This window comes from Tinamus guttatus, unplaced genomic scaffold (genome assembly GCF_059628265.1).
Source record: "Tinamus guttatus ecotype Peru unplaced genomic scaffold, ASM5962826v1 Tinamus_guttatus_pri_ptg000056l, whole genome shotgun sequence".
Lineage (NCBI taxonomy): Eukaryota > Metazoa > Chordata > Aves > Tinamiformes > Tinamidae > Tinamus > Tinamus guttatus.
Genome location: NW_028288590.1, coordinates 5,719,589 through 5,744,001, shown reverse-complemented (window position 1 = coordinate 5,744,001; position 24,413 = coordinate 5,719,589). Strand labels below are relative to the sequence as shown.

General features: G+C 40.5%; 2 protein-coding genes across 2 annotated transcripts in view; one reads left to right on the top strand and one right to left on the bottom strand.

Moving 5' to 3' along the window:
- Positions 1 to 2,170, bottom strand: part of DNAJC5B (DnaJ heat shock protein family (Hsp40) member C5 beta) — a 31,455-nt gene extending 29,285 nt beyond the window's left edge. The window contains exon 1 of the mRNA XM_088540105.1: positions 1,924 to 2,170. Within this exon, the coding sequence (XP_088396231.1) occupies positions 1,924 to 2,030 (107 nt within the window). The 5' untranslated portion in view covers positions 2,031 to 2,170. The remainder of the gene's footprint in view (positions 1 to 1,923) is intronic.
- Positions 2,171 to 22,805: 20,635 nt separating this feature from the next.
- Positions 22,806 to 24,413, top strand: part of PDE7A (phosphodiesterase 7A) — a 70,220-nt gene continuing 68,612 nt past the window's right edge. The window contains exon 1 of the mRNA XM_088540115.1: positions 22,806 to 22,966. Coding sequence (XP_088396241.1) covers positions 22,829 to 22,966 — 138 coding nt within the window. The 5' untranslated portion in view covers positions 22,806 to 22,828. The remainder of the gene's footprint in view (positions 22,967 to 24,413) is intronic.

The window sequence follows — 24,413 nt, the reverse complement described above, 5'->3', positions numbered from 1 at the left end:
CTTGTAGTGAGGGGCCCAAAACCGGACACAGTGTTTGAGGTGCAGCCTCTCCAGAGCTGAGTACAGGAGGACAATCACTTCCCTAGACCTGCTGACTACACTGTTCTCGATCCAGGCCAGGAGGCCGTTGGCCTTCTTGGCCACCTGGGCACACTGCTGGCTCATATTCAGCCAGCTGTCAGCCACACCTCCAGATCCTTTTCTGCTGCGCAGCTCTCCAGCCACTCTGCCCCAAGCCTCTAGCACTGCATGGGGTTGTTGTGACTGAAGTGCAGGACCCGGAACTTGGCTTTATTGAATCTCATGCGGTTGGTCTCAGCTCATCCATCCAGCCTGTCCAGGTCCCTTTGCAGAGCATTCTTACCCTCAAGCAGATCAACTCTTCCTCCCAGCTTGGTGTTGTCTACAAACTTGCTGAGGGTATGCTCAATCCCCTCATCCAGGTCATTGATAAAGATATTAAAGAGGACAACAAGATAGCTATGACTTCATTACATAAAACCATAGCCTAGTTTTGCAATGATAGCATTCTGTTGTTGGTGGAGAGAAGCTTGTAGTTCTAGTTGCCCTATGTAGTTCATAGTTGCCCTATGAGGAGAGACTGAGGGAGCTGGGCCTGTTCAGCCTGGAGAAGAGAAGGCTGAGAGGGGATCTAATCAGTGTCTATAAGTACCTCAAGGGAGGCAGTGAGGAGGATGGTGCTGGCCTCTTTTCACTGGTGGCCACCGACAGAACTAGAGGAAACAGCCGGAAATCGAAGCATCAAAAGTTCCACATGAACTTAAGGAAATTTTTTTTTAACAGTGAGGGTGACAGAGCACTGGAACAGGCTGCCCAGAGAGGTTGTGGAGTCTCCTTCTCTGGAGATCTTCAAAACCCGCTTGGACGCAGTCCTGTGCCACGTGCTCTAGGTGTCCCTGCGTATGCAGGGGGGTTGGAGATGACCTCTAGAGGTCCCTTCCAACCTTAAGCATTCTATGATTCTATGATTCTAAACAAATCAGATGATAGTTTAAAAATTACAGAATTGATGCTTCCGTGTTATGCAGGACTAAGGCAAGGATAATTGCTAAGTATAATCTAGTTTTATCATCAACCAGGGCCGTGATATTTGCATGGCTTCACAGTTAAATGATAAATGTTTAACAATATTTACTAACATCTTATTAATATATACTTCTAGTTAAAATTTAGATAGATGACCTTTTCTGCATCCAGCTATGCTCACACTGCTCCTCTGTGGGAGGCTATGGTTCTCTCATGTCTACTGGTATATCATAGAATCATAGCCCTCTGGGGTCTCGGCCACTCCTCCCAGTTTGGTATCATCCGCAGCCTTGCTGCAGGTCCTCTTGTCCAAGTCATTGATGAACAAGTTGAACAGCACTGGGCCCAGTACAATCCCTGGGAGACACCACTAGCCACAGCCCTCCAACTAGATTCGGCCCCATTTATCACCACCCTCTGAGCTCTGCCATCCAGCCAGTTGTCAATCCACCTCACTGTCCACTCATCCAACCCACACTTCCTGAGCTTTCCTATGAGGATGTTACGGGAGACTGTGTCAAAAGCCTTGCTGAAGTCAAGGTAGACAACATCCACAGCTCTCCCATTGTCCATCCAGCCAGTCATCCCATCATAGAAGGCTATCAGGTTCATCAAACATGACTTTCCTTCAGTAAAGACCATCAGTAAGTTTCTGAAGTCTAGGGACCCTGATTTTATTTTGCCATACATTCAGTGTTATATCATTGTAACTTCTATTGAGAGTTATTCCTTATTTAAAACATTCAGAAAGGCTGCTGTTTACAGGATAAGCTTTGTGAAAAATTCATACTGTAACTTTGCACAGCAGTACCTCCAACACAGAAGACAAAAAAAAAGTCTGTATTTTAGACATGTTGTAAAGCACATCTTACATACCTGTAGGACTTCTTGATCTCATCATGTGTTGCTCCCTTTTCTAGAGCCAGGATTTCATATAAAGCTTCCCCTGATGTTGATAAAGCACGTTGCCTTTGTTCAGCCATGTTAGCAGTGCATTACCAAAGCTGCTAATACAGAACAGAATTTAAAATAGCTGGGACTGCAAGTATACTCCAATGGTATTTTCTAATGTTTATTTTGACATAATTTAATCCAGTGGTAAAAGTTTAAACTTGCTTAGACAATTTACATGAAAGTAAAACCAAAAAAAAATGCTTCTAAACTTTTCTCCCTCCCTTAAGAGGTCTGAAAATATGAAAACAAACAAACGAAAACCCCCAAAGAACAATTCTTGTGTTAATATGACTTTTCATATTAAAGGATCTATGTTGTTCTTACTGAAGTCAGTGGCTACATTTTCAACAGCATTAATACCCGTGTGTAGCATTTCCACCTGATTTTTATCTTTTCCAAAGAATAATAATTTCCAAAGAAGAATTCTTTTTATTAAAGCTAGCGGCTTTCTGCAGAAGGATAAGAGCTTTGTACCTCTCAATGCAGCCTTTTTAACGCAATATACTGGTGAATTTTTGCTTTTTCAGCGGTACAAGAACTCAGATTCAATCCAGCCAATCTGAGGTACCTAATTTGAGTGACTAAGTTTTTAACTTAATCATGTCAGCTCTCCAAATTGACAACACAGAGAGATACATACTCAGAGGACAATTTACCGACCACTTCCTCCCTATAACCTCTACAGGGAACACAGGATGACTGCATTACCAATTCACATGCCTATGGATAGGTGGAATGAATCTGGACCTAGGCAGCTAAAATAGGTACCAAGAACTGACTTCAATATTATCTAATTAACCCTCCATTGCAACATTATGTATGAGAAATACTAAAATTAATCAGGGTCCTATCTTATATTTGGTATGATTCACAGTACAGGAATCTGGGCAGGATTTACAATGCGTTGGTGCCTATGTTTACTATGGTGTATTTATTGAGTATCACAAATTAAGGTTAAGTTTAGACTTATTGATTTAGTCCACTGCATATCTCTCATTCATTTATTCATTTATCTTGCATGTAAAACAGACAAATAACTAATTTTTTCTCAATGGCCCTACTACATCTTTGCAGTTGAAATCCCTCTGGATTAGAAGAGAGAAACATTTTTAAGCCAAAGCCAGCTAATTCTATGTAATTACATGAGAAAAAAAGCCTCATACACATAATTTAAAACACAAGGTATAGATACCCGCATTGGGACTATTTCAGAGGAGAAAGCTGCAGCTCTTTGATGGCAGAATTGCCACAATCATCTCTCACTACAACCTCCTCATATATGGCATCTTTCTCTAAATGTTAGCATGTGTTAGCAAATGATCACAGAAAAAGCCTGAAAATGATCAGTAACTCTAGTCGTAAGAAAAATTTCTGAGAACCAAACAGTTAGGTAAGACTACCCACTCTGCTATTTCACCCTTCTCATTGCTGAGCTGGAAACACTATCTTGCCATTATTCATGCATTATTTACTAGGTCACACTTTGGTTCAGAATCAGCAGTGTAACACTTCTAAGCTCTTTAGTTTTGCCCAATATAAAAAACAAAAACAAAACCCTATCCAAATACCATGTAAGTACATGCAAATATAAAAAACTGAGTAACTCTGGCACATAGTATATGGTTCTATTATAGATCTTCTGTTTATTTCTGTTTGCTTCATGTTTTATATTCTAATAAATAAATTTACTGTCTTCTGATCTGCTAAAAGAATCAATCCTACTTGTAGATGTAATACACAGATCATAAATTAACTGACCCAAACTTTTGTTTTTGAATTATCAATTCAGAATGAAATTATATTTGAGCTTATAGATATTACTCTATCATCTGCAGTAATTATGCTGCTTCTTGTTAGTAGTGATAAATTCATCACATGCTTAAAATGATCTTAAACCTGGGATTTATCTGGTCACACTGGGCTCACTCAGGGCAGATCAAGCCTGTTAATATGCAGGATAGTGCTAGGAAACCACATGAAGTCACAGATATACAGCATTATGTAAAAATTCCGTTACATAATGCTGATAAGCTGCATAGCAACAGTGAAGCACAAAATAAAATGAAACTTATGAATATGATTCTGAAAAAGAGGAGTCATAATTTATACTTTCTCTTGAAATAGTTTTAATAACCTGGTCATCCATGGAAATGAAAACTCACTAGCGTATTCAATCACTTATGATTAATCACATTGAAGGTGATTACTAGGAGGTATTTCTTACTTACACAAAGCAGTCATATAAAATACTAAAAGGATGTTGAGATGACACTTTTCTAGAAAAAGTGATATCTTTTTCATTGACGAAGATATCACGGTCTTGATCTTGTTCATGATGGCTGAAATTACATTAGAATACTATATTTAGGTAATGTACTTTTGTTCTAGGGGAATACAGACAGGAATGCATTGTTTGCTTCCACAAATTATGATTTGTGGAAGAAAAAAGATTTAGGTTTGTCTCCAGGACAGAATAGTTTATACAGAGATCATAATAATATACCTTTTATTTTACCATACCCATAATTCACCTGACCTAATGCTGAAAAATGAGGAAAAATTATTCAAATGACATACCTGTTTGAAAAAGTGACCCAGCCTGGTGGTTGTAAACTCACAACATTATCATCAAGACAGTTTCTTGATGTTTTTATGTCAACATGGTCCAAAAAGAAAGAAGCAAGCGCTCCACAGAAAACAGTTGCTGCTTTTTATCCTTCACACTCAGGGTTAAACAGGTCAGTGGAGTCTGATTACTCTTTTTGTTTGTTTGCCTGGTATCCAATGGGTTATCTCTTAGGAAGAACTACAAAGAATGAATAAAACATTCATGAAGGATGGTAGACCTGAGAATTAATGACAGCAAAAATATGGCACATCCACGTATTTAGTTATTTCTTCTGCTGTGTCATTTGTGCAGCTTTTTCCATGCAGATGCATTCAATTTTTTACAGATACTATGGTCTTGCTCTAAAGCTCATTTCTCTAAGGCCAGCTCTCACTTAGTTTTACTATACGTTATCTTCCAGAACAAGATTAGCTGAAGAGGACCCTTTACGAATCCTTTGAGATCTTCTAAAATTAAATATCAAACCAGAGGATATAGGGTGACTTCCTTTGTTGTGATGGAGCATCCCCTCTAATTTATTCTATTAAAATTATGGAGAGCTATTCATTTCTATTTAGAATAGAGATGATTGTAAATATCAGAAGGTAAAAGAAAAAAATTCCTCTTGGGAGGACATCCTTGAATCCAAAAAAAAAAAAAGTAATTTCCTTGACGATCTGATTCCAAATTATATGTTTTATATGGACTTACATCTTGCAAATGAATTTATGGAGTCCCACTAAAGACTGCTTAGGCAAGATTTGTAATAGCTTGTGCTTAGATTCAACTGTAACATTGGCAATATAAATCATTACATTTTTGCAAAATCAACCATAATTAATTATGACCATATAAAAGCTTTATTTATGAAAAAGAAAGCAACAGTGTAACAGTGTAAAAATATGTGCAAGTTCTTTAATGGGAGGTATATGATTTCTCTTGTTCTTAGCTGCATTCATTCTTAACTGCAAATGATCACTCAAAATTCACCTTTGACAGAAAGTGGCAATACAACAAACATTTCAACCTGAAATGTAAGCATTCTTCAAGTAATGAGAAGTCAAAATAGCATGGTCAAAATATATTTTCAAAGACATTAAAAACAGAGTAGGTGCAACTAATTCTGCTCTTTCATATGAACACAATAAACCAAGTTATTCGGTCAGCTTACTTAATATTAGTGAAGGCTCCTTTCTTGTAAAATGAAACAGTGTGCAGTTCTGGGCTCCCCAGTACAAGGACAATATGCTTCTGGAGAGAGTCCAGCATAGAGCCACAAAGATGATTAAGGGACTGGAGCATCTGTCATATGAAGAAAGTGTAAGCTAGCTGGGCCTGTTTAGCCTGGAGAAGACTGAGAGGAGATCAGAGGATATCTGATCAATATGTATAAGTACCTGATGGGAGAATGTAGGGAGGATGGGGCCAGGCTCTTCTCCATGACGGCCAGTGACAGGACACGGGGTAGTGGGTGCAAGTTTAAACCTAGGAAGTTTAATCTCCAAATGAGGAAGAACTTTCCTGTGAGGGTGACAGAGCCCTGGCACAGGCTGCCCAGAGAGGCTGTGGAGTCTCCTTCTCTGGAGATCTTCAAACCCGCCTGGATGCCACCGTGTGCCACCTGCTCTAGGTGTCGCCCCTTGAGCAGGGGATTGGACTAGATGATCTCTAGAGGTCCCTTCCAACTTCAACCATTCTGTGATTCTGTGATTCTGTGAAACAAAACATATGATTTTAATGGTAAGAAAAAATTAAGGAATAAAAAAATAAAGGGAAGAAAACAAAATCACTTTGTGGTTACCCAAATTCTCAGTATTTTCATACATTCCATTATCAAGAAAAACATGCTTATTCTGCAGTCTTTTCCCTTAGATCTACTGTTCTGCGTGAACACAGCTCCCTCTGGTGTTTTGAGTTACCATTGCTTTGTACCCTACATTGCCTTTTTTACAAACACTCTTTTATTTGAAGAAAATGAATACAACCTCATCAAATCTGTTTTTTCCTTTTTTTTTTTCGTTTTCAATAACCTAAGTCTATTCTAATTAATCTGTGAAAGGTTAGACTTTTAATGGGGTGTCATAGCATTCAGATCTGCTATATAATTCAGAAGAAAAAAACAACTTACTACCTATTCACGCTTCTTGTTAATTTTCATTTTGATTATTGTAACACCTTTGTAATACACCATGCCCCACTATGCCAGGCAACTCAAAACTAAAAAACAGTCATAATCCCAAAGAACCTTATATCTAAGTAAGTGTTACTTAGACTCTACATTTCATTTATATGCATTTTACATGCATTTGAAAACATGCGAATCAGAACATGTCTGGAAGTGAAGAGCTGTCTATCAGCCTGTGAAAGATTTGAAATGTGGCCCAAGCTGAGCAGGGGGTCCTGGGTTGCTGCAGAAGCCTCGGGCAGCCATAGCCAGAGCTCAGGGTTGAGGACCTCAGAGTCAGGCTGCTCCTTCCTCCCGCTGCTCCCTCTCTTTTTCCTGGCTCTTAGCAATTTCAGGGGCCAAGAGCCTGGAGCTCAAACAGTGGTAAGACATGCACAAAGGGGCTCTGGCATCATTCCTCAACAATGGTTGGAACCTTTAGCTTTCAAAGCAAGGAAAAAAAAATGAACCTTTTGGCTAGTTTGGTGTTCATACTGACATCAAAACATCTAGGAGACACAGTAATCAGATGGGGCGCTCCCAACCTTCATGAAGAACCTGCAGTTTCTGACATTTTCTCTTCATAGTGGTAGAGGAAGAAAATCCCTGATTTTACTGAAAGGAATCTGGGCAATGAAATAAGTACCTGGCTGCTAGGAGCTTGTAAAGCATCTCAGGCTGCCTTACAAATTGCTTCCTATGCCCTGATTATGTCAGTGTTCCCTAATTCATAGAACACTCTCACTTGCTTAATGTCTAGCCCTCATACAGGCTTCTAAGCTCTTCCGTACCCCAATCCTTTCCTAACGTGACTAGCATTAATGCTATTTTTATTCTGCCCAAACGGTGGTAAGAACACAAGCAAGGGTATTGAAAGTGATGTTAGCACCTGTCTGGAAGCGATATGAGAAAGAAGGAAGATGAGGAGAATGGAACACAGCTCTCGTTGGTTGGTTGCTTTGCACATATGCAAAGTATAACCCAAAGCAAATAAAGCATAAAGATATGAATAAAGTATGATGGGCTGATGGGATGAGACAACAGTCTGAGAAAGGCTGCATATAGAGGCACTGTGTACTATTTTTTTTTTCTTTTTTGAGGGGCGGGATCTGGTTTTGTGCCGTATTGAATATAATGCTGTGGTGATGTCAACATTAGTAACATCCAATTGAACAAGCCAATTAAAGGACAAAAGAGAGAGCGAGTGGAAAAGGATGCTTCTGCCAGGCCTCTGGTTCAGGCACAGCAATTGATTTTCACTAACAAGGAGAGACTAGCTCTGAAAAATGAACAAATATATTGCTGCAGCTATGCCTGAAAATGCTTTTGTTGCATTTTTGTTGCATTTTTTGTTGCACTGTCTTTTTAGCCAGTTCTGCTTCAGCAACCCCTGAGCATCTAGGGCCCTCTCTGAATTGTACTGCATGCTACACATTAGATATTCAATTAATCTCCTACAATGGAGACAGTTGTTCTAAGCCTCTTTCTCAGGAGACCTCTTAGACTCTATACAAGCCCAACAATTCTAGGACAAGAAATTACACTTTTGTTACCACATTTCTCTCTGTAGCAGAATAGTTACTGGCATTATGGTCTCAAAAGTAATAACAAAACTCATTTAAATAATATGATTGCATGGCATCCATTTTTAAATACATACAACTACATTGGAAGGAAGGTATTCCATCTGCTAACCCATCTGCAACTCTATCTATACAAGCGGTACGTATTCATAAGAGAACATTCATATATTTGAATGCTCTGAACATATTGTGACCTTCTGTTACTATTCACATAGAATATCTCAACTGAAATGTATGTTGGGTTTTTAATATCAACAGCTACATTACAAGAAAAAGTAGCAAAATGAGGAAGCACGAACCCTAAAAGAACAGTCCCTTGCATATATATCCAAATTTTTCATGCTGCTATCTGGTCAGTTTGACACACAGAGGTAATCCACAACTGTATCTTCCTGGATCATTCAAGCAAAACCAGTTCAAAGTCCTGGTGGACTCCCTAGGTGTCATATGTATAAAACTTTTTTTTTCCCCCTAGAAAGTAAATTACTGCATTAATTAGAGGCTTGAAAAGGAAGTTTTAAGTAATATACTTAACTTTTTCTAGCATGGCATCTTGCAGAGCAGTAGGAATTTTATTTTGATCTGCTGTTTAGGAATAAGCTCTTTCTCTCCTCTATAAAGTGGAACAAGAAAGTGGCTGTGACCAACGTTTGTTCATTCCTGAGGAAAACACAAGTAGCTAAGTAGTAAATCAGAATAATCCGTTCAACTTCAAAGTGAATTTCTTTCTGAAAAGCAAAGGATATGAAGCTCCTAGTTTACATAGCTCTGGCAACTCAGAGTTGCCTTAAACTTCAAGGAGAAGTTTAAAAAGGGAGTCTTCTATCCCTTACTGAGGTAGTGTCTTGATCATTTATTTTGCAAACAGATAAAACACTTTAAAGTGTTCTACCCCTGCTTAAGTTAGTAATCCAAAACTTTTGTTAGTACAGTTATTCATTTTACAGCAGATTAATCAGCTACAGATAAGAATCGGGAAGATTAGCTTAAACAGGATAACTAGGTGATGGAGCTATTTTTGAGCTCATTTACCAGAAACAGATAAGGAAGCTGCAATACCACACTTTCCCATACCTCTGCCTCAGGAATCAACAGCTGCTTTATGCTCTGGCCTACAGGGTAGAGCCTTTCTTCTGTCCCTGACAACTCTCTGAGCTTGTTCCTCCTCCACACAGCCTGCACAACCACCCTTTCCCACCTCCTGTGGCCCCTGCCTAAGCAAGTTCTTTCCTGAAATCCCCAACAACCCTTAGCTCTACTCTGACACATCCCTCCAGCTATTCCCTTCCCAGCTCCTGCAGCCTGGCCCCTTGCTTAAATAGCTCCCAGGAGGGAGGGAAAGCAGCAGAGGAGATGGCAGACTGTTTCTCTTTAAAACGTCATTAATACATATGTGGGATTTATTACCCTGTCACAGAAATGATGGATGGGAAAGGTAATCTTTTCTGAAAGTGCTGATGAGTAACTGTCTTAAAATTGTGCCAGCTAGATTCAGAAATGCCTGTCTGTCCCAGTGGTTGAGTTAAAATCAAAGAATTGAAGCAAAATGCTATTCCGGGGGGGGGAAAAAAAAAAGGTACAGATTAATGAACAAGAAGACAATAGTTTATTTATTTTTTATTATTTTTTCAGTGTATGACACTTATTAGGAGAAAGTAAAGATTTGCTAAAAGTTCATGGACAGACACTAAGTAAATAATCAAAAACCTTAACGTGAATGCTAATATTCTCCACCTAGTACACGTAGAAAAAGCAACTGGAAATACTTCCCAATAATTCTGCAAAGACTAGTATTTCAGAAAATTACTGTTTTTACTATTAACCATTTTCCACAACCACTCTTTCCACCTCCTTCCCCCCTCCCTCCCTCAAAATTGAAACTCAAAGGCTGAACCTGCAGGCTTGCAGTTCACTTAAGTCTAAGGGCTGCCGACAAAGGACTGGCCTAAACTTTCATCCTCCTTTTTCTCTCTGTTTTCAGTCAGATCAGCCTGCTGATCTGACTCACCCCGCAGCTGGCACCGGTGCTAGCTGATGCAATGGGAGCGGAGACATCACACCTTTCCAGCAGCATCGGAGCCTCCCATTGTCGCCGACTCACCACAAAACCGCACCTTAAAAACTCCATACGGGCCAGAACACCCAACCTGTGTCAGACACGGTAAATTCTGCAGGGAGCAGCCGCAGTTAGCAGAATTACTATTCCTGCTGCCTACTCTGTGGCTACGACATGGGCCAGTGTTTAGCAGTGCAGTAAGGAGTGTCGACACTGATACTGCCCGTTCTAGAAAGCCATGGGTGCGGGACACCAAGTGCTGTTCCCGCTGGGATAGCCTGTGCCAACTCAATTTGTTCAAACAAAGCCTTGACAGGTTAACTTTGTGCTGGCAGGAGGGCTGCTACAACAGGCACTATTTACCCACCAGCTCCAACCCTTTGCGGTTCAGGCACTGCTTGTTCTCCCACAGCCAGCATAATAGCAAGCAGGCAGCGAAAAATCCTTACGATGCGCGCTGCTAATTTGACAAAAGTGTAATCATGTGCCCACACCTGATCCAGATCAAATTTGTACTGCTGGGTGATGTGGCATGGCATAGATCCAGTGGTAATGATTGTGGAACCACAGCTCTTGTCTCAGGCTTCTCCTGCAGATGAATTATCTGTACAGGAGTCTGTAAATACAGAATGTGGCCTATCGCTGTGGAAACAGCTTGTGTAGGCTCTCCAGAACATGCCCTGATCTGCACAAAAGAGACATAACCGCAATTCCTTGCCAAACCACCTTTTTTCTGCCCTTAGAGGGAGGGTGCTGGGTTAGCCTCTGAGTGAGCGCATTAAGCAGAAAGAAATAAAAAAAAAAAAAAGGAAATTACATGTCTGAGGTTTTTCTTTTGGGCAAGTCTCTTATAAAAATAAAGGAGTGTACAAGCGTCTTTGTTTTACTGCCAAATTTTATAAGAACTAATTAAGACCAAGGAGAGATTCATTTTCCTCTTTATTTCGTAGGGTGAAAAGCTAACAAATTTAAACTATTGATTATTTTGCAGCTGTCTCGTTTAATTTGATTACGATTGAGAAACAAAGAGTTAGTGTAGCAGCAAGGAGCTGCCAAAGCCACAGGACGGCCGCTGGGGAATCATCAGGCTGGGTGATCAAACCTCAGCCAGGCAGCTGTGACAACACTGCACGGTCCGCCCCTCAGAGCAAGAAACCCAGAGCAGAGTTGCGACCAGAGAGGTTGTGGAGTCTCCTTCTCTGGAGATCTTCAAAACCCGCTTGGACACAGTCCTGTGCCACGTGCTCTAGGTGTCCCTGCGTGTGCAGGGGGGTTGGACTAGGTGATCTCTAGAGGTCCCTTCCAACCTTAAGCATTCTATGATTCTATGACCACCACTTCGCAGGTGCTTATTTCAAAATCGGATGACTTTTCTGTAACAAAGTCAACACACAAGCATAGTGCGCTGGTATTTATTCCCTAAGTACATGGTGTACGTCTCAACTTCACAATTTATTTAGTGACTGCAATAGGAAATTCTGGTTAAAAAAAAAGCAGTAATTGTTATTATTAATAAATGAAGAATTATGCTTTATCGAAAAACAAGCCTGGGGCATAAACGTTCACAGGCACTAAAATAACTCATATTTCTCAGTTCAGGCAAATCTGTTGCACAGCTTTAGTTATATATGGAAATCTTTCTGGACTTTCTGGAAAAGGACTTTCTGGAAGAATCATACAAAATTTAATAAAGCATTTTACAGCTGCTATAATTTTAATGTCCTTTTATTTGAGAAGATGAGATCCCAATCTGATCTAAAACAGGGGCAAAACTCCCAAATAAGATTGACAGAAAAGCAGCACACAATCATTTGCAGCTTTTAGTTATAAATTTTTCTGTAAATCCTATACTTGACTGTGGAACTTTGCTTACAATGAATTCTATGGGGCTTTTCCAAAATCGTTTTTTGGGGGAGGATGATTCACTTCATGGAGGTGAGGTACTTTATTTATTATCTTTCCTTTAAAGAAAAAAAAATCTGCAAACTTGTAATTTTATGTCAAAGTATTGTTCAATTTACAAACATTGACAGGCCTTCCCAAAATGGAGCATCTGTAGCACTCAAGCAGATCAGCTATTTAAGAATGGATGTGCAGTCTCTGAAGACCCGCGGCTTGTTCCCAGCCAAGGTTAACCCTGCCACAGCTCAGCAAGCTCTGTAAAATTCTATTAAGTGGAAACTGGAATATCTCTGTATTTGGAGTAACAGCTTTCCAACTTGGCACTGTTACATGCCTATTCTAATCTAAAATAGCCAGGCTGGAGAACCTGAGCTAGGCAAAAGCACCTTGCAATAATATTGGGTTTTGCCGTATCTTCCTTTTCCTGAGCTAGGCAAAAGCCTCTTGCAATACTGAGTTTTGCCATATCTTCCTCTTCCTATTTGCATATTGTTTATAAGCAACATGCAATTTTAATTATTACTTCAAAATTAATTACAAAACATTTTTGTTCCAATACTTGATAAGTGACACTTATAAATAAGTTTGCATGATGAGTATTTAATTTTAAAAGTTCATTTCTTTCCAGATATTATTTAAAATTATAGATTTTATCAAAGGCACCTGCAAATGGATAGTTATGCATATAAGCATGATAAAGTGACCACAATTAAAGTGACCAAAATTAATTCTGAAAATGGAATTAACAGAGTGATTTCAAGCAACTATTTTTAGAATTTATGCAGCTGTTATGTTCAGGAGCATAACTTCAGACCATGCTTTGTATTTTGCCGTATCTTGTAACACAGTGCAAACAACACTGTTTTACAGTGTGTTAGTATTGGCTATGACTTCTAACAAATTAAAGTCAGTTCTCCCCATACCTGGGAATGAATTACCTTGGCTACAGATGCACTGAGGTACAGTTTGTCCACAGATCATCCAGTTCAAGATCAGGAACAATCCAGGTAATATTTCACCAAACTAGAACTGGAATCTTGGTGCTCTGCAGGAGCGTGATCTTTCTTACAGTCTTCACACCCTTTCCATCCTTTCCAACAAGTCACAGGTATTTCAGACCATGCCTATGTAATTGAATCATAAATTGACTGTACAAGCAAAATCTCCTGCAAACACCTGACCGGACATCGTGTTTTCTCCCATTTTTGGTATTCTATAAAATGTACTGTTCTGGGGTATCTTGAACAATTGGCAAACTATCGCATTCATTTAGATCTTACACACTTTAGAATGAAATTGTTCGGCAAACAATTATATTAGCTCAGAGTACAAACTGAGATTAAATATTATAAGTTGTTCGTTTTCTTAGGCCTATACTTGAAAAGTAGTCCTCAAACTTCCAGTCACGTAATTTAACCTAGAAAAACGCTAACATGTTATTGATTTATGTAGACTTAACCAATATTCTGACATATAGCTAAAGGGTGTTCTTCATAATCCCAACTCAGCAAAGCATGTAAGAACATGTTTAAAATTAAGTATATATTTTCTACCACTAATATTTTATCCCAATTAGCCTGTATTTTCATTGCAGATTCTGCCAGGCCCATCTTGGGTTATACATATATTCAACAGAGTATCTTTATCTCTATGAGATCCTAAAGCTAGATTTTCTAAAATGAACCACGTTTGTAATTATATCTGAGAAATCCCTTACATAATCCTGACTTACAGAACGCATGTGAGTTTTATAACACAGAGGATGTGGTCTAACTGTTGGCTGACTCCAAAAGCGGCACTCCCTTCCCCAGCTACATATTTCTACCCTGTTACCAGCTGTGCTATTAGTCTGGTCTCACTTTTTAAATTTTTTTTTTGAATAAAATCACTGCAGAGAGGAGCAGCAGCGCTGGTAGGTGCAAACAGCTGGAGTGGAGGGGTGAGATGGAGCAGAATGGCCCCTCTCTGCGGGAGCCTGTGGCCTTGCACAGCTGTGTTGTACAACCCCAGCCCTGGTGCACTCCACACTGTCACAGGCCCAGCCTATGTCTTTTACTGCGCTAAACCACACACCCGCCTCAGCTTTTAAACAGAAGACTCGTCTATAGCTGCTTTTTTTCCAAACAACCAACCAAACAACCAAACCCACTTAATGCGCTCAATACTCAGATATTCAGGCTTTCATCTGAACATAAAAGTCAGTTTATCAGCGTTAACCCTTTTAGTATGCAGTATGCACTTGTCTTACCCAAACAATTTTCTTTCATTTGGTCAAAACACAGGAATTCAGGAATTTCTGTAAACTAACCCTCCCATCTCCTTGTTGCAGTTCTGTTGACATACTGGCAACATTCCTTCCAGTTTTAATTGGATTAAACACACAGAAATTTAGTGAGTTGTAAATCAAATGGGATTTCAGCTGCATTTTTTTGCTGCTGTTAATAACAAAAGGTCTAGAAAAGAATAAATCTAAATACAAGCAGAGGTTGTCTCCTCAAAGCAATGAAATCTCTTTGTTACATTTGTTCATACCGTTAATGGAGGGACTGAGAGAATATAGATATTTTTCCAGATTTGCTGGGAGAAATCATGCTAAATGCTAACCACAAAATATCCTCTCCTTCACGAGCAATGTTAGAACTTCACACAGTGCAGAAAAACAAGAATTACTGAAAATACTTAAGCTTCTATGTATCCCAATGGGATTATCTTCCATTTCTATTGGCTTTGATAGAAGAATATTCCCATCATTCAGCTAGAAAACAAGTATAAAAAGACGAAACGCCTGATCAATATTTGATGCAAGCTCAAATTTGATAGAGAGATTAAAATACTATATATAAGTATTCTGTAAAAAACACAAAAATAATTAAAGGGCTAAAAGTATTTGATCCCTAATTAATACACATCTTTATCACTAATACAGTGCTCCGAATATATTTGTCAATTCTAATCCTAGTTAACATTTATTTCAACTTATTGTCTTTTATGAGGAAATTGCACTTAAAAAAAGGCAAACAGCAAAAAAAATAGTAGTGCAAGAAAAAGATTGATGTAACAGAAGAACTGAGAGGTTCCTGAATGTACTCACTCGAATTATCATATGTTTAGATACTGCAAATTATCTTGACTCCCATTTCTAATCTGCTTCATGTACCAAAGGGAGAATGTAATGCTTTTTTTGTTGTTGTTGCTAGAAATCACGCAATAATTCCAACACATACAATTCCTCTAAATTCGTAACTTACAAAAGAGTTTCTGTAATAAGGGAGTGCATTCTTCCTTAATAAGTAACCAGAAATAAAATAAATTAGAATGTTCTTTGTCTGAAAAAAATAGAATTACCACAAAGTGTCTCATTTTTAAGCTTTAAATAACAAGTGGGTTGCCTTTAATTTTGACAACACATCACAGTAGGATTAAAAATATAGTATTGCTTCAATCAAGCTGATATTTTGGAACTTCAGTTGATTATTCAGTTCTAGAAATACTCATATTCTGAGTCCTAACATTACAAAACATCTTTACCATATGCTGACAAGGCAGTGGAGAATCAGATGCGACACCAGGAATCTTCTGAATATAAATACAGTTTCCAAATCCGAACCTAATTGTTTAAAATGGCACTAAATAACAACAACGAAAGATTAAATTTGCTCAAAAAAATGTTGAGACCGTGCTGAAAATAATGCTTACACATTCACACAAAGAAACATAAAAAGAATGCATATTTTTAATGAGGTATTGGGACGACCTCATATAAAAATATTACGAAGCCAAAAGACCCAACTGCATTTTCTATAGACAGCATGGGTGATCAGTGCCTTACAGCTCATCACAGCAACAAACAGCTCCTATACATTGAATGGTATGTTGAGAAATGCTATTCTGATTGGCTAATGTGCAATGCATTAATTATATCTATTAACAGAAGTCCAAAAAATTTCCATTACCAACACAAAAAGCTATGAATTTTCATCTTCTGACAACAGCGCTAAACTTGCAAGCTGCACCTCTGAATCTGCACCTGGGGTTCTCATATCCTCCCGCTCCAATATTAAAAATGTTCTGTGCATCAGCTGTTATTATGCACGTGAAAATGATGCAAAGAGAAGCTTTTCCCATAGGCTTATATTGACACCAATGCCCTTAGTCATTTTAATACTATTGTAGCATCAGGATTTTAATCCAGGCAATTGCAGTCACTGAGAAACCTGTTATTGGGTGGTTGAGGCTGTTTGCACTCTAGCAAGTTTTCTAGCACTTAAGAAACACGAACAATAGGCTCCTGTTTTACATCCCTTTTTCCCAATGATATCTTTACTGGAGTTATGAGAAGGTCTTTCTGATGGTCTGCATCTGTGATCATAACAGGCTTCTGTTTGCCAGATTCCACAGTCAGTCCCTGTTTCTGGAGGTTATGACTTGTTAGCTAAACTCCAGTCCTAAATTAACAACTGGGGCTGATTCTCAGAAAAACTGAAATCCTCCGGGATAAGTTTTTTTTAATTTCTGTGTCAGTGTGTTGGTTTTACTGTAGAAATAGTATGCGTCCTTGACTAATTTCAGTTACTGCAACTGAAACTGAGAAACCAATTGAGGTAATCAAAACTATTGAAAACACTCTAAATATTTTTCCATATAATATTGGAAATGGCGGGAAAAAAAAACAGAAGAAATCAAAAGAATTGCCAAAGCAAGTGAAACCAACTTAATTTGCCTCACTAGCTGAGTGACATGTAGCTAATGGAAATGGGAATGTACATGTAACAGAGCTTATCTTTAGTGACCCTTCTCACACTATCACGACATTATCATAAACAAAATAATGAACTCCAGCACATTTGACCAACTCAATGCAACAGAAGTGTTTAGACTGGGGGAAAGGCTGCCCTATGCTCCATCTTGTCAGTGAGGAGAAAGAAAGCTCCAAAAACAACTTGAAAGGCCTGCTGTCCTTCTCTTAATTATTGACTATGGAAGTAGCCTAAGGCAATTACTTTCTAGGCAATGTGCCTAAAGGTAGGAAAGGTGAATCCAGACCACACAATAAAGAAAACTATTGTAATGTGGGTACAAAAACTGTTGAAAAACATTCTCAGAGTTCAGTCAGTAGTTCACAGAACACACTAAATAGCATTCTCTAAGAGGTCTCCTCCAGATATTGGAATTATTCATTAATAGCATTTTCACTGCTGATCTGACTGGAATCGAGAGCACGCTTATTAAATCTGCAGCCAGGAAAGACTGCAAGGATATCAAAGGACAGGATTAGAATTCAAAATGGCCTTGACCAACTAATAAGCGGTCTGAGGAAATCGCAGGATGGCAGTCCAGTCAAGGCAAGCACCAATTATCACACCCAAGAGGACTAACATAATGTACAAACAGAAAAGGGATAGAAGCTCTGCAGAAAATTATCTGGGAGGTGCCACAAACAGAACAGGATTCAAGAATGTCACAAAAATTAAAACAAGCCTGACGCAGAGCCATAGTAACGCTGGTGAAACGTGACTCATGGCATTAGGGAGGCACCAAACAGGCAAAAGTGTAGGCAAAGACAGGGCCTCTTCCCAGACTCTTCCCTCCTCTCCCATTTCAGAGTTAGACTCAGTTTTCCTACAGCCACATATACATTTTATGATTATATTGTCCTTGTGATGCTGTGCAAGGAATCACACCATATATGTCTTCTTCTAAAACAAAAATGGCTGATTTTTAAGGTATCAGCTGCACAATATTGATAAAAGATCAACAAATAGACTAGGAAATATTTAAGTTCATATAAATGGTACTTCAAGTTTTTGGCACTGTAAATGCTACCACAAGTCAATTATTAGCAAGTTATTTTAATATGGCATCAAGGTGGTGTCATTTCAAAAAGCAATTTTTCCACCCCCCACACTGAGCTTTCCAACTTTGGTCCACAACTTTTCTCCCTGACTTTTGTCTTCTTAGTTGCTCAGATATTTATTTAAAATGTGGGCATCTCATATTGCCATACCTAACTGGGGTTAAAAAAAAAATCCAAATATAGGCCAGCCTGGTAAAAGCAAAATGAACCTCCAAAATCGGGAAAATCTATTCTTTTTGCTGCCATGCTGATTAACATCACCATAGTATTAATTTCTATGGTTTCTGTACAGTTCACCTGCATCTTGCTTGACTCATTCCACATGAAGAGAGGAACTGTCAGTATATCCAAATGTCTTACAAAATTCTTAGATGAAAAGTTACTGGGTTGCCTGCTATTCTTATGAATAAATTCCTGCAGATGCACAATGTTAGAAGAAATAGAAGATCTTCGAGACGAGAACAAGCAAGAAAAGACACAATAAGGTACATCTAAATAGATGCTACTCATAAGAGTACATTGGTCTGACTAGAATAGGAAAAGATGATGGACACGACTCTGAAGCAGGTGGCGGTATGAGGACATCATTGCCTGTGAACTTGTGTATAACTAGACTTTCTGTTGCAGAAATTGCTTCCTCCTGGTTCCAGCAATTCCGTGATAGAACAGACCTTACAGTGCTTTTGCCCTGATAATGTGGGTGTGAACAAAAAATGTGTCATATCCATGAAACACTAAACTTAATCTGCATGCAGAGGTCAACTACCTAAGATGCACAGCAGGCCTGATGCTTCTAGCAAAGTCCAGCTCATGCCCTGTGGGCCACACTTTATATGAGTGAGCCAGTGTGCACTGCATCTGTCATGCATGTGCAAACCAGCTGTGCAATATCATGCAGTAAGATTAATCTGCACGTAAGCAGTGCACGTATCTAGATTATCTACATGTTCAGCAGCTGGCCCAAACACTTCAGCTGACCTGACAGGCATTTGGATGCCCTGTAAAAACATGCAGCAACCTTTTCACCCACGGAAAAATTCCGGATAGGAAAAAAAAAGACATATCCAAAGAAAACAGCACATGCCAAACAAACAAACTCCAAAACAACAACAAAACCCCACAGTGCGTAACACTGATCCACTGAGCATAACAAATGGAAAGGGTTCTGGTCTATGTCTGGACTATGCTAGGGATAATCCATGTCATTTGGGCCATCTAATTTCCTCAGGCAAGAAAAAAAAGCTGCAAACTGTCTTGCTCAATCCTTGATCACATAGCTGTACAATACTGTGCATGCTCTTAGGCTACATCTCTGTTGCTCCATTATTTATTTATTTAATTCCATTGGTTACAATGGAATTTTCTTCTTTAAATGCTATTTTCAAAATACGGCCATGCAACATCTGTGAAAATCCTTATTTTCTGTATTGTACAGAGACTAAAGCATCCTCTTCTGTTTTTCGGTGTTACTTGCCTCTGGCCAAAAGTGACACTCCACTCAATGAAGTTGGTCCAGCAAAATGTTTTGCTGTTGTTGTTGCATGATTTCACCCTCTTTTTATCCTCTTGAAACTATAATTCTCTGATCTTCCATTTCACTGCTTTTTTTAAATTACGGTCCCAATTTATATTAGTGATAAAACCAGTCACTAGCAACGCTTCTTCAACGCAGCAATGGCAGTGATAGTGATGTGTGAAAGACATAATCTATAAATGGGAAAGGAATCATGGAAATTTTAGTAAATCTACCCATATTTCAATAGATTTCGTTATCTATATTAAAAACTGCATCGGCCATGATAAAGAAGCCACAACACACAGGGCTTACAGAAGTACTATGGCACTTCATAATAGCACATCGTTTTTTAAAAAAGTAAAGCACTGTGCAAACTCCATAGTTCACACGAAAAAAAAAAAATTTAAACAAAATATTGCAGATGAATACTTAGGTGTTCCTGTGTAACACTGAGATGATCCCTCTATGATACAAGCTCATATCTTGCAGTAGGGCAGTGTGTAGGCACACCAAGCAGAATGTAAAGCATGCAACAGTGCGTATTCTTTTTGTGACTAGTGTATTTAGACAGAAAACATATGACTTACTTATACTGTAATTGTCTTTATCTGTCCTCCTAGAGTGGAACCCTTATTAATAAATTCGTATAGGAAATTACTGCCCATGCAATATTATAGGCTTTTGTATTTATTAAGAAGTAATATATTTCCTAAGAGCAGAATGCCTGCAGAATCAGGCACTGTCTGGCAAGTCTATGTTTACTATAGACTACTATGTAAGAATATATTTCTATTATATTTCTATTCTATTATATTTCTATACTATGTAAGAATGTATTTCAAATTCTTTAGAAGTGTTTATATAACAGTAATGAGAAATCAAATGTAACTTGAATATTAGTAAGAGAGGAAAAGACTATATTATTTAAGGATATGCTGGCTCGGACTGAGCACTAGAATCACCTCAGAGGACCTGTTTCAACCAGTCAGATGGAAAATATGTAGAGCTGATAGGAACTGTAAACACATTATCAGTAATCTTTATTTAATAGTTTGACCTTTTAAGATCAAAATATACACTATATATACTTGGTGAAAGTAGAAATTTAACTTTATACAAGACATGACACATTGCTCATAATTGAATTTTAGAATGATTAGAGTGCAAACGCATGCTACCCGAGTGCAAAAAAACAGATTATTAGTAGGAAAGAATCAAAACTAATTTTGAAAAATGACTGGGGGTGGAGGGGGAACTCCTGACTCCACTGAAACTGGTGGTGTTTTATCATTAATTTAAATGCACCCATAATGCAAGCAGACCAAATATGAGTAAAATGTCATTCACTGCTGACCTAACCATGACCTAACCTGAGTTTATGCTTACTACATATTGTGAATTATTTCAAGCCTGCATTATAATCTTATAGGCTGTAAATGCCTGTGACATTTCTAATGCAGGAATGGGAGTAAAAAAGCTTTAAAAGTTTGTAAGATGAGACGGTCAGTCCAGTGCCTTCCCTCATGTGTCCACATGTCCTGTAGCTATCCACCATGAACCGTGGGAGAATAACTCTGGAAAAGAACAAAACTGATTGCTTGTTTATTCTGTAGCTCGGAGTAAAATAAGCATTAATCCACATCCGTAAAACTTGTTTCTACAACTAGTTAAAACCCAACTGTTCTCTACAAAAGGCTTCCTCCAAAGCCATATCATCGCCTATAAATATCATGTGAAATCTTAACTTTTTTTGCTAGTAAGCAAGCACTTAAAAGAACAATGTATTATGCAAAATTAAATCATATGAAACATTTAACAAAATCTGATTTTAAGTGGGTACATGCACTTCATGTAGTACTCAATTTATGCATTCCCTTATCTATCATGCTATATTTAGGATTGTTTTTATGACAAAGAAATAGAGAAATGAGAAGACAGAGAAAGCAGCTGCAAGGTCACAGAAAATGAACACCTTTCCCCCAAACTGCAGCAAACTGTAGTTTTGGTATCCTATCTAGCGTGATGTGCGCAGCTAGCAGCGCATTAGGACCAGATGACCTCCTGAATTATTCTAGTTCTTCCTCAAAGTCCCATTTCTGGTGCTCACTTACCAAGACTCTCATCATTTTACCCATTCAAAATGACACGACTCCACCCGACACGATTCCACCCCCTTCACACTGGGGGAAAATAGTAATAAAAAAAACTAAGAAACCCACACCCTGAGAGCCGCAACGCAAGGATTCAGATGCAAATGGGCACTCCTCCATGTGCTGCTTTTTATAGATTACAATGAATTTTAAACGAAGACTTTTTTTTTCTTGTGCGCAACCGCTTCTCCCCTCGCCCGCGAAGCAGGGAGGACAGCGAGGCCGGCGTGGGGGGCGAGTCCCCGCAGCCCTCCGCGGTGCCGTATCGAGCCGGCAGGCACCGGGCCGGGCCGGACCGCACCGGACCGGACCGGACGGGGGCGGGGCGCGGCCACCCCCTCCGCTCCGCTCCCCTCCCCTCCCCGGGCCGCACGGCCCAACGGCCCCCTCCGCCCCGAAGGCGCGAAAGGGAGCGCGCATGCGCGGTGCGGCGGCGGCGCCGCGCGGGGCCCCGCTCGGCGCCCTCCCGCGCGCGGCGGGCGGAGGGGAGGGGAGGGGGGCGCGGCGCGGCGCGGCGGTTGGTGACGTGATGACGCTCTGCGTGTCGCCGGTCGCGCGAGCCACGCAGGGTCCGTCCGCTTGGTGCCTCCTGCCGGGCCGGCGCCGCGCGGGGGCGGGCGGGGCGAGGGCTCCTCGCCGCCTCCTCCTCTCTCCTCCTCCTCCTGCTCGTCCTCCTCCTCCTTCCCTCCCGCCGTTGCTGCTCCCGCCGCCGCTGCTGCGGGGTCCCCCTCTCGGCCGGGCCCGGCCCCTTCCCCGCGCGGCGGCGGCGCCTCCCCCTCCTCCCGCTCCTCGTGCCGGACAATAGGGGCGAGCGCGGCGCGTGTCGCAGCCCGGGCGGCCCCGCAGGCGCCTCCATGCGCGGCGCCGGGCAGCGGCGCTGACAGCGGCTCCCGCCCGCCGGCGGCAGCGAGGCCGAGGCCGCCTCGCCGGGCGGCAGCGCGGAGCAGGGCGCGGGGCGGGCAGGTGCGGCGGGCGCGGCCCCGGCGCGGCTTCCATGGAAATATGCTGCCCGCTGCCCGTGCTGCCGCTCGACCGGCCCGTGCCGCAGCACGTCCTCAGCCGCCGCGGCGCCATCAGCTTCAGCTCCAGCTCGGCGCTCTTCGGCTGCCCCAACCCGCGGCAGCTCTCGCAGGTGAGCAGGGAGCCCCCCGGGACGGGGACACTGCGGCGCCGCGCGGGGAAGCGGCGGCCGCAAGGTGAAGGGCGCTGGGCTTTGCCTCGCGCGCCGTGCGGGAAACGCCGCGGAACGGTCCGTACGGGCGGCGGCGAGGAGGAGGCTGCGGCTTTCCTTGTGGATGCTGCCCCAAAGGGCTGGATGCGCCTTAGCCCCGTAGCGTGTGTGCGTTTTCCCAGGAACGAAGCTGCGTCCTGATGGAAGCCTGGGAGGCACGTTTGGAGCGATGGAGGAAAGCGTGGCTTTGGTGGGAAGTCACCTTGGCTTTGGCTCCAACGTCTGTCTTAAGAGGTCTGTGTCAACGTGCAGAATTACTTTGTCCTCACCAAAGATGTTATCTTTACGCATTAAAGTGGCCAGCTTTGATCTCATTTTTTGGTAGCCTGTTACTGTGCTTTACTCAAGACTTCATATGCACATATATTGAGAACATACTTTTTTTTGTTGTTCTGTCTCTGGCTTGATAGCAGTGAAGCTCTATTGATGTATGAGCATTTCAGGTGTGTACATTTGGGGAGGAAGAATCAACACAAACGTAGAGGAAAATCATTGCTAGCAAGTAAGCTAAGATGAACATCAGTTCCCAAGTATTAGTGTAATACTTAGCTGGCCTTTTTTTTTTTTTGGGGTGGGGGACAAATCAGCTTTGCAGGTAAAAATGGTGTGGGACTTTTTCCATTCGTACCTCTCAATTTGTGGTGTACCTGGTGATGATGATGAATTTTCCATATTACAGTTTGTCTTGGAAGTCCAGTCTAAATTATGTTCCGTGAGAATGAGAGAAATCTTCCTCTTTTCTGAAGATCTTTTAAAAAGAGCATGGCCAAAAGAGACAGGATGATACACTGTGCTAACTGCTTTTTAATGTGGTTTCCAGAGCAGGTAGCACATGAAGTGTATATATAGGCATATCAGATGAAATATGATTCTGAAAGTTGGGGGAAAAAAAAAAACATTGTCAAGCTTCTCCATGTATTCTTTGTTTTCTGACCAATATGCTGCAGGTATACTTAAGTGGATTACACGGAGAGTGCTTGAATAATAAATATAAGGTGGAAATTTGTCTGTATGGTTGCATAAGCCTGAGAAATAAGTTTATACATTAAATAAAAAGGAATTAAGGTCTTTTAGTGAGGAAGCTCATGCTAGTAAAGCCCAGTTGAAGTGACTGCAGTTATATTTTCTTAGTCTTTAAATTACCATATTTTTGTTCTGGAGTCTCTTGAAGACAATAGAATACTGTCTACCAGATGTGTAGTCACAGACTCAGGTAAATGATGGACTAAGAAGCATCATCAGTGAGATCAATGATTTTGTGGGATTCCTAAACTTAAATTCACCTTGGAATTTCAGGCGAATGCTGTCCTGGAAGGTTCCTAGGGTTCTACTTCCTTGGCTGTTCAAA